Source organism: Accipiter gentilis, chromosome 7, assembly GCF_929443795.1.
Source record: "Accipiter gentilis chromosome 7, bAccGen1.1, whole genome shotgun sequence".
Lineage (NCBI taxonomy): Eukaryota > Metazoa > Chordata > Aves > Accipitriformes > Accipitridae > Astur > Astur gentilis.
This window is the reverse complement of record NC_064886.1, coordinates 19469004-19485519: the sequence shown is the minus strand read 5'-3', so window position 1 is coordinate 19485519 and position 16516 is coordinate 19469004. Positions and strand designations below refer to the sequence as shown.

At 41.4% G+C, this 16516-nt stretch overlaps 1 protein-coding gene across 1 annotated transcript in view; it reads right to left on the bottom strand.

Annotated features, from left to right (window-relative positions):
- Positions 1 to 16516, bottom strand: part of TMEM132C (transmembrane protein 132C) — a 223058-nt gene that overhangs the window by 93723 nt on the left and 112819 nt on the right. The window contains exon 3 of the mRNA XM_049806646.1: positions 3484 to 3630. Coding sequence (XP_049662603.1) covers positions 3484 to 3630 — 147 coding nt within the window. The remainder of the gene's footprint in view (positions 1 to 3483; positions 3631 to 16516) is intronic.

Here is a 16516-nt window from a genome sequence, read left to right as displayed (position 1 = left end):
AAAAGAAAGGCAACATGGCAATGAAAACGAGTAGTTTTACTGAGTATGGGCATTTGTTTCCCGTGATATGAAGGGGCAAGAGCGCAGTGGTTCTCCATGGTGCGTCAGGGAGATTTCCAAGTACGTGAGAGCACATAGAGGCCAGAATTTCCTGTTCATGTGCTTAACAACTCAACACATCACTCTCCCCATTATGACCTGAATGAATCCTGGATGCAGTTTAATCTGGCTACCACAAAACAGTTTGTAGGAGGCAGCACTCCAATGCACTGAGAATCTATTACGAATTTAAGTAATACTCTGACTTCACAACCAACTGGGGACATGTGACAATACAAGGGGAGAGCCAAATTACTTCTGTTGGCTACAACAGAGGAATAAGGCACAACTGTGGAAGACCCTTCATTCTCCTTTCCTGCTAGCTAATTCTCTGATCTGTGCTAGAAACAGCTGGTCATGTAAAGAAAAATAACATACTATCATCTTCTTGACAAGCTGTGTGAATGTTCATAAAGCATTCAAGAACTATGAACTTGCATTTACTTGCTTTTCAGAAGCTCATTTGCAAAGACAATGGAAAACACCTCTCTCTGCTTAAATTAACCAACATATTTATGAGTTGGCTGAGTTTGCTGCAAAAGAATATTAGCCTGTGTTGATGCTGGAACTCCAGAACAGTACCTCACATCTACGTTGACCTTGTTATAGAACTGTACATCACCCAAACAAACTGCACTGTTAAACTAGCCTGAAGAAGCTGGTGGCAGCACAGTAAGATCCCATTAGGGACTTGCAATTCTCAACCAAATTAAATTAGCTTAATAGAATATTTGTGCTCTGCGCAGAGGGCTCCAAGTGACACTTAAAAACTCAGTAACTGTAATGCCCACCACACTATATGCTTTCCCACTGGGATCTCAGTACACATGAGTCTAGGTTTCCTTATCCAGCTCTTGTACGAAAACATTTCATTCAAACCTAGGTTCATCATGCTTTCAGAAGACAGCAACTATTTACATATACAAATGAAAGAGGCATTAATTAAAACATTGACTTTTATTTGCATAATTAGTGCTAAAAATATTTTTATGGGTTAATTAGACTTTATGCAAATCGGATTGAGAAGATTTAATTTGGGGTTTGATAACCTGACTATTATAGTTCTGCAGTTGCTAATACACTCAGTTACATGCTGTTCTAAAGCCACGTCCTCCCTTTCAAACTGTTTTGGTTTTTACTTCTGGCAAGCTCAAATGATATATTTTTCCTTTCCCTTTACCGTCCCTGAGGTGGGTTGACTGTGGCTGAATGCCAGATGCCCACCAAAGCTGCTCTATCACTCCCTTCCTCAGCTGGACAGGGGAGAGAAAATATAACAAAAGGCTTGTGGGTCAAGATAAGGATGGGGAGAGATCATTTACTAATTACCGTCATGGGCAGAACAGACTTGACTTGTGAAAAAATAAATTTATTACCAATCAAATCAGAGTAGGATAATAATAAATAAAAACTACATCTTAAAACACGTTCCCCCCACCCCTCCCTTCTTCCTGGGCTTAACTTCATTTCCGAATTCTCTACTCCTCCCCTGAGCGGCACAGGGGGACAGGGAATGGGGATTGGGGTCAGTTCATCACACTGTCTCTGGCAGTCCTTCCTTCTCAGGCAAGGACTCCTCACTCTTCCCCTCCTCCACCGTGGGGTCCCTCCCATGCGCTGCAGTCCTTCAGGCATAGACTGCTCCAGCGTGGGTCCCCCGTGAGGTCACAAGTCCTCCCAGAAAACCTGCTCCAGCCTGGGCTCCTCTCTCCACGGGGCCACAGGTCATGTCAGGAGCCCGCTCCAGTGCAGGCTTCCCACGGGGTCACAGCCTCTTTCGGGCATCCCCCTGCTGCGGCGTGGGGTCCTCCCTGGGCTGCAGGTGGAGATCTGCTCCACCGTGGACCTCTCTGGGCTGCAGAGGGACAGCCTGCCTCACCATGGTCTTCCCCACAGGCTGCAGGGGAATCTCTGCTCCAGTGCCTGGAGCGCCTCCTCCCCCTCCTTCTTCACTGACCTTGGGGTCTGCAGGCTGTTCCTCTCACATATATTCACTCCTCTCTTCAGCTGTGGTTTCTGTGGTGCAGTGGTTTTTTCCCCCCTTTCTAAATACGTTATCCCAGAGGCACTACCACCATCACTGATGGGGCTCAGCCTTGGCCAGCGGCAGGTCCATCTTGGAGCCGGCTGGCGTTGGCTCTATCTGACACAGGGGAAGCTTCTAGCAGCTTCTCACAGAAGCCACCCCTATAACCACCCCCCCCCCCACCCCCCCTCAAAACCTTGCCATGCAAACACAATACTTCCCCCCACAAACTCTCTACTGAAAATCTCACTAACTGCAATGATATCAAGTGTAAACACACTGAATCAGTGAGTTCCTCATGACAAGAGAAATTTCTGCACTTTACAGAAGTCCAATATTTCCCAGGCACTCTGAATGGGCACAGAATACAAATGTTAAAATCTGCTCAGGTTTTCTGTGCCTGAAGATAGTACAAACCAACCGCATAGGAAAGTAATAACCAACCCAGCATCCACCAAAGATTTTACGATACTCTTCAATGAGCCCAGGTTTGAGGCTAATAATAAGCACAGAGCTAGGGAAGCATTGCTCAGATCTGTACAATGGAAATCCTCTGTGTGGACTACATGTACAGCAGTGTTCTGAGAATTTGTTAAGATGATATCCAGCAAGAGCAAAATAATTTCCACTGAAAGCAGCAACATATGACTTACTATGTGCCACGGAAGACAATCATACTTACTGTAAAAGCACTGCTTTTATGTCTGTGGAACAACTAGACCAAGTCTTGGTAAAAACACATTAAACAGGAAAGCAGGCACTGGCAGGCCAGTTCATACCAGTGCTCCCTGGAGTGCACTGCCTCTGACAGTTACCAGTGTATGGCTTAGCAAGGGAACCTCCAGTTCTGGAAGAAGAAACTCTTTGCAAAAAGGGATTCTTCTGTATTACATACAAGACACTAAATACTGAAAGGTTTGAATTATCCTGTACCAATGCTTGAAAGTTACAGTGGTTCACTGTGAAAGAATTCATTTCTTGCTTGATGAACCAGCCACAGAGGCTGTGATATGTTCAGAGAAACAAGGTCAAAACTATCAAGCCAAAAAATTATGTTCAGTAGAAACCTGTAAAATTAAGGATATTCATATTCATGCCAAAACGACACCCCCCCACCCCTGCGTAGGCCTATTCTATTCATTTTTTAATTTAAACTGATGAATTTTATTACCTGGAAACTAAGATGCTCTGTTATAGATCAGCAGATGGTACCATAGTTAACATAAGTGTCTCCAGATTTCCAGGCTACAGGTTTAATAGCTATGAGTAGTGGTAATATGAGCCCTAAGTCTTTCAACCAATGAATGGTATCATGGATATAAATGAGTTTAATGTGCCGAGAATATGAGGTTTCATACCTGTTCCTTGAACTTGGTGCTATCCTCTGACAAATAACTGTTGTGGTCGAATGCTTTCCACCATTCCCCACCTCTTGTTTCACGTCCCACTGCCGGGGGTCACTTGTCTTTGCATTGAGAATGTTTACGCCTTTCTTCACCTTTGCCCTGTTGGAAACAGCAATTGTAAAAAGTTTACAAGAGAGTAATTCAGGACTTTTACCTTCCAAATGTAGCTCAGGCATGGAGATCCCAATATACCAGCTTTAAGCTAAGTATTAGCTATGTTTCTAACCCATCAGTAAATAAGAGAGTGCAGATCTAAGGCAACATACCACTTTTTTTGGACAGAACCAGTTAACCATGTGCCTTTATATGTTCTGCCAACAGCAGGCTGGAGTTATGATTAAGACTGAACCTGTAGGAAAACCTGCATTCAAGGTTATTTTCTCTATTCTGGCAATGATTTCTCCCAAAGAGAAATTTGTCCCAACGCAGAAGACTCAGGAAGGTTCTGTTCATCTGTATCACGACAAACTTGTGCTTCATCATTGCACAGAGGAATACTTCACTGAAGTTTTTTAAATAACCTATTTTTATTCCATATGATATTCTTCTACGTTATCAGTGGGCAGGTTGTTGCTCTTCTGCTTGACAATTCCTTCTTTGTCACAGATTCCCAAGGAAATTTCTGTTTGAAATCTCCAGCCTAGAGACAACACAGCTGTTGGTTAAGACAAGACTTTGTAACTCAGAGATGTTCTTACAGGATGCAAATTTCTGCCACTGTTAGTTGTTACATCCTGTGGAAAAGTTAACTGTATTTATCTAGTGATGCTAATAACATCAGCAATAACTGTATGGAGGTTTAATTAAAGAGGACTTGCTTAATTAAGAAGCATTTGTATAAAGAACTCCCAGCAAACATACTATTTGGGTGCGCAATGTTCAATTGCTGATCTTCAGTCCTATTACAAAGCATCAGGAATGAGAAACAGAGATACTTATACAGCCTTTCTCTTCAAAAGACACTGAGGGAAAAACTTCCACCAGCCCACTGGACTCACACAAGATGATGAATATGTGGGGAGCAGGATGCCAGTTAGAAGTACCAGGCTCTGTGAGTAGCTTGGCCTCAGCTTTGGATGGAGAAGGCAAAGGGCTGCTTAACTTCACCCTACCAGAGTACGTTCGTCATGGCCTCTACTCAGCAGGAACTGGCTTCACCACAGCAAAGAGGCTAAAGCATGGTGAAAAATCATATTTTTCTAAAATACTTATGTAACACAAAAGGTTAGTTATTGAGCAGAAATCACCATCTAAAAAGATGTTGATATCTTCTTGACATTTATGAGGACTCAGCACCTAACTAAGTTCCTTGGAAAAACTGGTCTTTTTGCATCTTTAGACACTAAAACACTTTAAAAATGAGTGAATTGAGAATCATTGAGAGTACTTGTCTTCTCATTGCAGTTTTTCAACAGTGAGACAAAACACAATTAAAGGCATCAAAAAAGAAAACTTCTTTTTCTCAGTATAAAAGCATAAGTGCTTAATTCTCTCATTTGTAACATGAAACACCACGGAGCTTCACAGATTACTGTCTTGCTCTAGTAAAAGTAGCACAAAACTGATGCATCTCTAATGCCTTCAGTTGAATTACTCAGAGATGAAAACAGAAAGAGTAAAAGGAGAATCAAATCTGTTACTGAAGGTTCATTAAGGCTTTAAGTCCCATTAAGTTCTCCAGTATATTACGGTTCAAATAAATGAACAATAAATAAACATTTAATTAACAAGAATACAGTACCACCAATCTTGAAATCTGTATAAATCCACCAGTGTGGTTTTGGTAGTATCTATTTTAGGAGATGTTCGGATGTATTTTAGGATACTGTTATTTGGCAACTGGAGAGAAGTAAAAACTGATCATTTAGATACTTTGTTCAGCTGTTCCTGAAGATGGGCTCTGAAATGGCGTAATGTCAGTCAAAATGAGGTTCCTCATGTTTGGATTTTCAACATAATTACAACTTTGTCAGCAGCTGCAAATTGCTCTTTCCACCATATAGCTTGACATAGTCAATACCTGGGCTCCTGTTAATTAGGACGGACATTTTGTATGGCCTAGGTTAGTGGTAAAATACACTGCCAGAGGATGAAAGACCGTGTCTACAATACCATTTTGTTAATTAACTACAGTATGGAGCATTAAGTTGAGTGGTTTTCACATATGCCATTATATAAAGCCCATTAAAAAAAAAAAAAAATTCCATCCCAGGGTAAAGTAGGTTATGTTTGGTGAGAAAAATCAATGTTGTGATTGCACTTAGCACTGGAATTAGGGTACAAACACCCAGAAGATTGAACTTCCTAAATAAATATGCAGAAGCACAATTTGCAACTCTCGCTCTAAAAAGGGCATTGAGTTTTATATAACAAGGTCAATGGATGAATCAGAATAAAGTCAGACAGTACTGAGGCCCATACATCTTTAAATGCAGTCCATACGCATATGCTACAAATGTTTTCACTTAAATTTTTATTTACTTGGTGTTTGAGTGCTAGCAAGGAAAAGTCTATTTAATTCTTTACTAAAGATTCATTGACCTTGTTGTATGCTTGTGATTAAATATTAATTTTTTAAATCAATAGTGCCAACTTTGTACATAAAAATTTGTAAGTTATACTACCTCAATAAACCCTGAGACTGAGGACCTGGAGGCCAAATTACTTGACGGTCTCCTGTATTTACCCATCTAATCTATGCAGTACATATACATTTACCATGTTTACTTAAGGGAGGTAGGTACAGTGACAATAAATGGAGATGACAAACAGCTGAAGTACTCCAGATTTCCTTAGTGCATAGTTCCCCACTCCAACTGGAAAATTCTTCCCTTTGCCACATCTGCTTATTCACGAGTAGATGGTTGTCCTCACACAGAGGTTTTTCTGCACAGCTCTACAACCTGCAAGTATCCACCAGCCATAACTTGTCAGCTTGGACTTCCACCCAAAGTGGAGTCAAAATCTTCCCCTCCAATGTTATTCTAAACAATTATTGTATTTTCTGTGGGTGGCACTAAATTGCCTCTGTCACTTTGGCTATATGCTGTCAACAGTAGTAGTAACTAAACCATGGCCCCAAGTTCTGCTTCCCAATAATAAAAATCACCCTTTCCTTTTTCTGGATCTAAACACAGACCCCGCTAATCAAGTGACCTATGTATGTACAAAACCTAAGGGCAGCAGCTCATTTATTTGCATTTGATTGTCTATGTGCTGAAAGTTAAGCACAGTTTTTGATCTTCTGACAAAAGCAGACCTTGCAATGGGAAGATGAAAGAAAGACCATCATTAAGAATGGTACAGAATATCAGAGGTCAGCTTCAATCCCACACTGGATAGAGGACTCCATCTGAACAGGTTTTTGAAGCTTTATAAACACATGGTAGCCAGAACAGTGAAAGACTTTCTTGCTTGAACTCCTAAGGTTATTAATTCATAGCACAGGAAATGTCTGCCTCAGCTTTGTCTCAAAGTAACTGTCTCTCTTTAAATCTCTCTAATACAGATTTAAAACATTTTGCTGGCATGCAGAACAAACAACATCTCAAAGACAATACAGGAAAAACTCTCCAGCAGCTTACCTACAAATCATTACTTAATTTTTGTCAGGACCAAGTAAAAACATTTACTTACACAATCTCACAGCAAATACACTTATGCAAATGTGCAATTTCCAAGCAAATATTTCATTTCCAAATCAAAGCTTTTAGTTGTACACAAAGATTTCCATTTAGCACCTTATCTTCCTAACATGTCAAACTTAGAAATTATGCTTCTAATTAATACATTCCGATAAACTACAGATGAAAATCTAGCTGTTCCACTTCACTGTCTTCAAATTACAAGAAATCTCAGCAGTATTTAGGCATAATACTATACATCTGATAAAGACAGTAACTGAAAGGCATTGAATCAGCAACAGCCAGAGCTGAAGATGTGACTTACAATTTCAGGAGCTCAAATTATAGTTTCCTATTTAAATTTAGATTTTAATCTTACAAAAATGCTATGGCCATGGAAGGGTTCTGCCACCTGAAGAGGTCCTATAGAGAGGGCAGACTGCTGAGTACTCCACACAGTTCTTCACAGGCTGTATGATTTTGCTGATGTATGCTAATCCTAGAGAGCATCACCTCTCTTATTCCAGAGAAAGTCATCCTCAAAGCACAGATCCAAGCGGGGTTGCATTGCCTGGATGTGCTATGATACAGGTAATATATATACTGGCAAAGGAAGAATCTGAAGTTACAGGTAGGCTAACACTGCACAAAGCTGATTAGGAGCCCCTGGCTGTACAGGTCCCTAACTCCCTTTAGCCTGACACTAACACCCAGCTGACTCACTGACAAGCTAAGTTGGTAGCATTAATCAGTGGGTAATTCAGCTTCTTGGATGGCTCACTGCAAGATCAGATAAGCAGCAATATCACTGCCAGGGAAGTGCAGAAGCACAAAGTGAGGTGTGGAGGGGTATCAGGGCAATACCCTCAGCAGCATCAGGTACCTCTTACGTGGGGTTAGAAGTATTGTCAAACTGTAGTCCAGCAGAAAGTTTCACTGCAGCAGGGTAGACAAGGCTGCACTGAAGAATAAAAAGCTAAATCAATAGTAAATTCCTATAATCAGCAAGCTTCGTAATATGTGGAATAGTTTTCCAGACACTAAACCTTCTGGTTCCTGTTAGACTGTTTGTTTCCAGAGGGTTACTTAGCTCTGCATCTTCTGTGCTCTTCATAAATGCCATGCTATTCTCCACGTGATATACTTTGGTCTGAGAACAGTCTGGTTTTAGATCAGTGACCACTGCTTTGTACAGACAGTCTCTATAGCTCGCATCTGTTGTCTAAGCTGCTGTGCCAGAAGACTTTTCTTTATGAAGTATTCAGAATGTAAATATTAGAGACAGATGCAGGTTCAGTCGAAGCGGGGGGATCGGCTCATCTATAAGGTAGTCCCTGGGTCACATGAGCCAAGCGTGGGCATGCCATACCTCACCATGCTGGGCAAGGGAGAGGATCCTCCTGCTAAATCCTCATTTCCACGTGTAAATCCTCGTCTGTTTGTATTTGTCAAGTTGGTGCTTCAACTTAACAAATACTGACCCCTTTTGGTCAGTCTTCTCTGGAGCCTCAATGTTTCTTGCAACTCTGCTAATCCTCCTCCCTTAGTCGCCCAGACCAGTAGAAGCCCTTGACAGTACTGACTGCCAAGGTCACATTGTAAGGAATTATTTTACTGTATCTCCCAAAAGCCAGGGAATCTCTCCTGGTGGCCTGTTTCTGGGCTGCATTTTACAGTAAGTCTCTAACCTTCCCAAGCTCTGCCAAAAAAATTTCAACTTCTTCCTGCCATGATTTAAGTTCACTCCTTTTCTTCTTTGTTCCCAGAGTAAATCAGGAGATTAAAGCCAGCTGCAGGAACCCATAAAACCCAGGCAGGAGACTAACCACAGCAATTAAGCAAGATTTGTTTTATTAAGTAAATCTTTTTCCTTTCATCTTTCTATGTGAAAGGAGTTGCTAGATCTCACCGCAGCTCTGAATGAACAGGGCAGACATCTGACTGGCAAAACAATATTCATTAAAAGCCTTGTTGCTGGCCTTAGTTGAGAAGCCAAAAGCCCAACAGAAGAATATGACCTGGTTAGCCATGTTGACATTTCAAATATGTTCCTTTAATTCGCAAAATACATGGACAGAGTAAGTGTGATTAAGCAGCTACAGCTCTGCTTAGGGAATATGGGGGATCAGGTATCTTGCACAAATCCGTACAAGCCATAGGAGCCCTGTTTGCCTCCGTCCTACTTTAGCAAGCAGATTTCCACCAGTGCTTTATGCAGCCACCACTTTGCTACAGAGGTTTTCATTTACAAGCCATATGCACAGGTAAGCAGCAAGAGAGAGCCCTGTCTCAACTGGGGAATTTAGGTACTAAATTTTTTAGGTAATAAATTACTGCTAATAGTAGTATTTCAGATGTGCTTCCCATTAAGAAGGCTAGTCCAAAGGGCCATCCATACAAGAATTTTGTTTTCTTTGATTTCTAGATTTACAACATGGGCTAATCAATAGTAAAAGTGAAGATCTTGCTCCTCAGACCATCCTTTCTCCTTCAGGCATTTTCTTTCTCTTGGAAAATCCAGTAAAAGCCTTCAGGAAATAGCTTTTGTAAAGAAGGGTAAACACCTTTAAAACATCAAAACAGCTAATCTATAGGTATTTAGGCCTTGCTCTTTGCTCCTTTTCCTTTCACTTCTTAGAATGCTGGTCTATTTGAAACAACTTTGAAAAAATGCCATGTCAAAACAACAACAAAAAAATGGAAATATTTTAATTGAAATATTTTACTTTGAAAATGCAGTAATCAAATCCTTAAGAATCTCCAGACCAGAATGCTTAAGTTTCTTGAATATAGGTGTAATTCTGCAAGCAGCTGAGTCAGATTTCAGTATTTCCAAAACCTCTGTCAGATGAATTGGACTAAATTCAGCTTCCCCCAAACTGCGTATTTGGTGACTTCACTGTCCATCAAAACTATATAAATTCTTTCCATTGCCAGTGAGGAATCCTGGGATTCGAAATTTTTCAGGGGCTGTTCCTTTTTAGTGTGTCTTACATAACTGAAATTCCCTGAGACCCTAGGAAAATCAGCTGTCAATGGGAATAGGTGCTTCCTATCCCTTAGGAAGCTTTGAAGAGCTCAGGTCCAAGACACGAGGTGGATGCTGTCAGCTGTATTTTATATTTTTTTCCCCAAAAATCCAATGTGCTTTGGGATGTTCCAGTGACAGAGTTCTTTGGTTTGGGCTGATTTCTGTGGTTAACTCTTTGTTAGCATTACCAGTCCTTTTGAGATGTCAGGTATCCCATAAATTATTTTAAAAGAAATGGAAAAAGAAATGCTTTCTGTCAAGCCTGGTGTCACGGTTTAACCCCAGCCAGCAACTAAGCACCACGCAGCCGCCCACTCACTCCCCCCCCCCCCCCCCCCCCAGTGGGATGGGGGAAAAAATAGGGAAAAAGAAGCAAAACCCATGGATTGAGATAAGAATGGTTTAATAGAACAGAATAGAAGAAACTAAGAATGATAATGATAACACTAATAAAATGACAACAGCAATAATAAAAGGATTGGAATGTACAAATGATGCCCAGTGCAACTGCTCACCACCCACCAACCGACACCCAGCTAGTCCCCGAGCGGCGATTCCTTGCCCCCACTTCCCAGTTCCTATACTAAATGGGACGTCCCATGGTATGGAATACCCTGTTGGCCAGTTTGGGTCAGGTGCCCTGGTTGTGTCCTGTGCCAACTTCTTGTGCCCTGGCTGGCCATGAGAAGCTGAAAAATCCTTGACTATAGTCTAAACAATACTGAGCAACAACTGAAAACACCAGTGTTATCAACATTCTTTGCATACTGAACTCAAAACATAGCACTGTACCAGCTACTAAGAAGACAGTTAGCTCTATCCCAGCTGAAACCAGGACACCTGGATACCACTAGTTAAGCCACAGAGATAGTCATTTAACCTCCTAATATATGTCATGGCAAACGTGCTGCTTTCTCCAACACTCAATGTTAATAGCACTAGGTAAGGGATTAAAGGAAAGGCAGGAGGAAAAAAAATTAAAAATATATAAATAGAAGCAGGAGGAAACTGTACAACACAGAGAATCTGGATTTGTCTTCCAAGCTGAGAGGAAACCCAATCTGAATTTACAACCTGCTAACATTCTCCCTCCAGCAAAGATAAACACTGTAAACTCCTGACATTCACAGAAGCTGTCACGGAGCTGTTACTGCATTTAACTCCAGGTCATCCTGCTTTCAGAGAAACAATCACATGTCAGCCCAGATATTACTGAGGGGTTCTCAAATCCACTGGTTGGGTTGAGTATTTAAACCTTAAGCAGGCTCACAGGAGCTCAAAACAAAAGGGAGCTCTTGCAATGGCTGCGAAAAGCTCTCTCTCTCTGCCTTGGCTCATTGCATTTATGGGGCCGCTTAGGTGGCAAAACCACTGTTATTGAGCTCAAATTATCAGTGCAGTAATGAGACAGGAGACAAGATGGTCCAAGGTAGAAGAAAGCAAAATCATGCACTAAATAACTCCAGTTCAGCATACACCTTCCTTTTCTTAACTTCCCAGTCCATAATTTCTCTAGACATAGCAGTTGTCACCAACTCCCACAATTTTATGTGAAGTATTGCAGGGTTTAGATATATATATATGTTGTTTATAAACCTCAGCTCCCAGCATCATTTCAAAGGAATCCTCATAGCTATTAAGAAATGGGGAAGAGGGAAAACTGAAAGCAGAAGAGTTAAGTGTTTCCTTATACAAGGAAACATTGGACATCATGCTGTCTGCTTTGCTGTCTGTTGAAAAGTGAACTGGAATAAGCATCTCTCTCACACCAACACATGCTTGCTTGCAGAGCGAGGCAGAACGGAGAGACAGAGATAGGTATTGAGTAAATAAAAAACCTACAAGGGTGAATGAGTGCAAATTCAGCTGTACACGCTAAACACAAGCTCATCGCCTCCACAGATCTACTTTATAGGACCAGAAACACTTTTTAGATAAGTAAATGCTTTGAGATTATATTCTCTACTACATGCAGTTTCTATTATTACCCAAAAAAATCTCTAAGCTGCATATTTGTGACATTCCCCCAGCTGGCAGAGCAATAGCAGTGCTGAAGAAAATACTTAACTGTTTGCAGTGGTTATTAGGATTATTACTTAGACCCCAAGTGACTTTCTGAAGTAATCTTCCTATGCAGTCCCTTTATGTTTTTAATCCCATCTGCACTCCCCCTTCAGCAGCTGTTATGAATGCGATTTTGTCATCAGCCATGCAGCTATGAGGGTTGTGTTTCCTTTTCCCTTAGAAAAATGTAATATTGCTGAGATCAACTGCTAGAAAGGGGATGGGGCAAGTGTCATTAAAGCATCAAGAAAGAGAAGAGCCCTTCAGTCATATAATTGTTTCAAATGTTATGTACTATACTAGGTATTTGTACAAGCAATGAAAGAAAAGACTGATTATCAGGTGGTTCATCCCCAAGATGCAGCACTGTGTCTTTCGCACTCTAATGAGTCTAACTTAAGTTGACTCGAGGATGGAGCATTTTACTATTGCCCTGGAGAGAACTCCCTCCAGACAGCAGGGAGTTTGCTGACTCTGTGGGTGCTGTAATAACACGTGCTTCCATCTGTTTATTCCTGCCTCCTCGCGCTCTCTCTTTGAAGTACCGAGCAACACCAACCAGGGGCAACCTTTTGGCATAGATGAGTACCAAAACTGCAAACAACAAAGTGGAAAGATTGCTATGAAAGATAACTATAGAATAAAACAAGAATTATGGCAACATGTTTCCTTTATATCCCTCGTACCATGACTCCGGTATTTGGTACCAGTTCTTGCTTTGCTCATCATAATCCTCACGCTTGTATATAGTCACTTTAAGGCACATTAACACTACTGCTATTCTTGATTTTGTTTCAGAACAAGCACACCTTGTGTTGTAATCTGCATGCAAGAGTGTGATAGAAATGCTACAAAGAAGGTCTAGGGGGATACAGCAGACAGAACTGCTAGCTTTTATGTTTGAATTGAGTCTTAATCCAGTAAAATGCTGGCAGTGATCTGTACTACAGCCTCCAAATTGGGTTCTTTCATGCTTTAAGTTTACCCAGCAATAGCACAAATCCTTGTGCCCTGAGGCAGTTGCTGGTACTTTGTGTATTTAGGTACAGATCTGAAGCCCCTGAGACTTCGGGTACGTCAGCAGAAATACCCCTGCTGACCTCAAGGGCCTTGGATCAGATGCATAAAGCACACATGGGTTTCCATGGGGTCACCACCTGGCCTGCCAGAGCCAGCGGGCACTGTCAGCAGGAAGGGCACGTGATGGAAGCTCATGTGGCTCAGGAGCGAGAAAGCAACACTAATAAATTACAGATGGGATGTGGCTCAGGGAGTTCAAGTAATGTAGAAAACTACTCATCCTCCTGCAGCCTCTTCCGTAATTTAAGCAAATATTTCTTTTTTTCCAGAAGTGACTGAGTAGAGACAGACATAATCTTCTCATCATTAAGAAATACTTCAAAACCTGGTGGGTTTTATCTTGTATGGGCATGTATACACTTGTCCACAGATACACACACATGGAGTATTTCATACACAAATTTTTCTTGTTTCTCTCTACTTCATCTTTTCCACATCTGTCCCTCCACATTTGCTTTCTCTTGGCTTTGTATACCTCTGCATTTCCTCTTGTAATACTCCTTTTTCACTTCTCTCACATTTATTTTCACCTTTCTCTTTCATTTAGAAATTTGACTAAACCAGCCAAGTCACCACTGAGTTATGGTTCTAATTCCAACCCATCCATCCCTGCTCTCCTTTAGCTGCATTGAAGGGGCACCTGAATCTAGTCCTACATCCTCAGCTTCTTATTTGTCTGACCTCAGTTTGCAGTTGTGTCACATCACAGTGCAAAGGCACTTATTTTATTTTGTTCTCCAAAAGAAACGTGATACCAAAAAAAAAATCATACAGTTGTTTTCAACAAGCGTGGACTCATGGCCAATTCACCAAGGCTGCCAGATGATAAAACCACAGACAATGAGGGGTCCTCTTTAGACTGGGAATTTTTTGTGTCCAAAAGCATTTGCCAAGTTAAATGAAAAATTTCTCACAAGTCCTACACAATTCCTTAGTGGAGAAACTATGTTCCCACCTCATGATTATGCCTGCTGTCCCTCCTAATCAGTTACCTGCCCCTCTTCGGGACACCCTGTTTCTGGCTTTGGGATACACTGTCAGAAAGCTAACTTGTCTTAGCTGATCTAAACAGCCTTGACTAATGTATCCCAACAAAGGAAGCCCCTTAAAGTCTTTCCACGTTAGGTAAGTGGTGTCTGATTCTGAACCAGGAATAAATATCAACTGTAAGAGAAATGAGCCTGTCCAGCTGTGGGACTGTTACACCAAAGGATTAGGTACAAGAGCTGGGGCAACAATTCACTTGGAAGTTGCTTTCTCTTTGTATGTTTGGTTTGTCTTGCACCAGGCTCAAGTATCTAATTGCAACAGCAATTACTGCTGCAGAGCATCTCAACCAACTCTGCCTTCTCTGCCCACAGAGGGCTGTCAAAGCCATCTCTAATACTAATTTCAGACTATCAAAGAAAGGGCTTTTCCTAGAGAAACTCCCCAGCAAGAAAGAAAGGGAATAAGAAATGCAGTCAAAATCAAAGCATGACTTGACACTTTTAAACAAGGCACTGTTTGCCCTTTTCAAAAGGCTGAAAAGTTTTTGCGTGGAGACAGGGTTGCCTTAGGAGTGAGCAGGCAGATGTCTGTGCATTAGAAACCACAAGACTTCTCTTTATTGCTGTATGGTTACAGGACCAGGTTTTACACCTTTAATTTGCCAGGGCTATTTAGGTCCTCTATATTATCTCAACAACCATTGTTGGACATGCCCAAGGGCAACAGTTCCCTTGGGCTACCATCAGCCATTTCAGCAGCACATTTTAGGGACCTGAGGACAACTGTGGACTCTTGAAGCTATAATGAACAGAAGGAAGTCTTGAGAGGTCAACAAACTGCTGAGCTCCTTTGACATATTGCAGGAATCAGCGGGAAGATTCTGGGATGTTTTCTTTTGAGAAAACCAGCTGTCAGTTAAAGCCAGGAGCAACAGCTTGTTCCTGGATGCAGGTATTAAGGTTATGATATACTTAAAACAAGAAAAAACCACCCACAAGATAAAATAGATCAATACGTTTCTAACTCTCATTGTCTTTATTCCTTCTCTTTGTGAAGATTACAAATCAGTATAAGTCACGTTCCCTTTATGATCTCCTGGGGAGGTTTTTTTTTCCCCTCGTTGACTCTTCCCAAAAGTCATTTCAATTCATCCAACTGTAGCCAGCTACTAACTGCAGGGATGAAAATCATTTTGTTTCAGCTTGATGCAGCAGAAACGCACTAGACCTAAATAGCACATGACAGGGCACACCACAAGCACCTGATTTAGGGCTCTACAGGCTTCAGAAGCAACAAAGGATTTGCTTTCTGAAAATGCTGAAGCAGCTACTCCCAACACTGTCCGTATGAGACTAATAACATTCAAAATGAAACGTTGGGTAAGCAAGTGCATGCATGGATAGGTGAACACACACACTGAGCAACCCCTGCAATCAGACTTGAAGCGCTGCTACAGAACCTCGATCGTGCCCTCTGAAGTTCTCCAACCTCCTATGCAATTTCTGTTTATAGTTACAGCCATCTCTAGAGACAACAGTCTTAGGCTGTGGAGATGAGGTTGGAAATGTCATGAGTATATTATAAGGGTTCAAACAACAGTCACTGAACAAAAAGAGCACTACTATATACCATTATACATCCTCCTGCCACTCCCTTTAATTTGGGGGCACCCGATTCACAACTTTCAGATGCTCAGGACTGGCAAAGTTGCCACACATTCTTTTTTGGGCCAAAGACCAAACCAAAGCAGTGTGGGCTTGGGGTGATCCTCTGCTCCATTTCTAGATTATTCTGCAGAGTACTTCTAGAAATAGGTGAGAAAAACTTGGTTTACAGGCCTCCTCTTGTTAACATAACAACAAGCCTGTCATTGTGAGGGATGTTTTAGCACTGGCCCCTATCTACCAGAAAGCTGATGAAGTTGCTCAGCAGCCGTGGAGGGTGGTGTTACTGGACTTGCACATTACATATGCCAGCCTATTTAATGCCTTAGCAAACCTCTACCTGTCTCCTAAGCCATTCACTTCCTTATTTGAAAGGCCTTAGATAAAACCACTAAGAGTTATGGGGTATATAACTATGGATATAGAGAAATGACAAGTACAAAGAGAGGAATATGAGTAATACGCAGAAGAGGCCATTATTCTATGTACTGAGGGAAAGTGTTTCTGCTCCTTACAAAAGGAAGGATTTATCT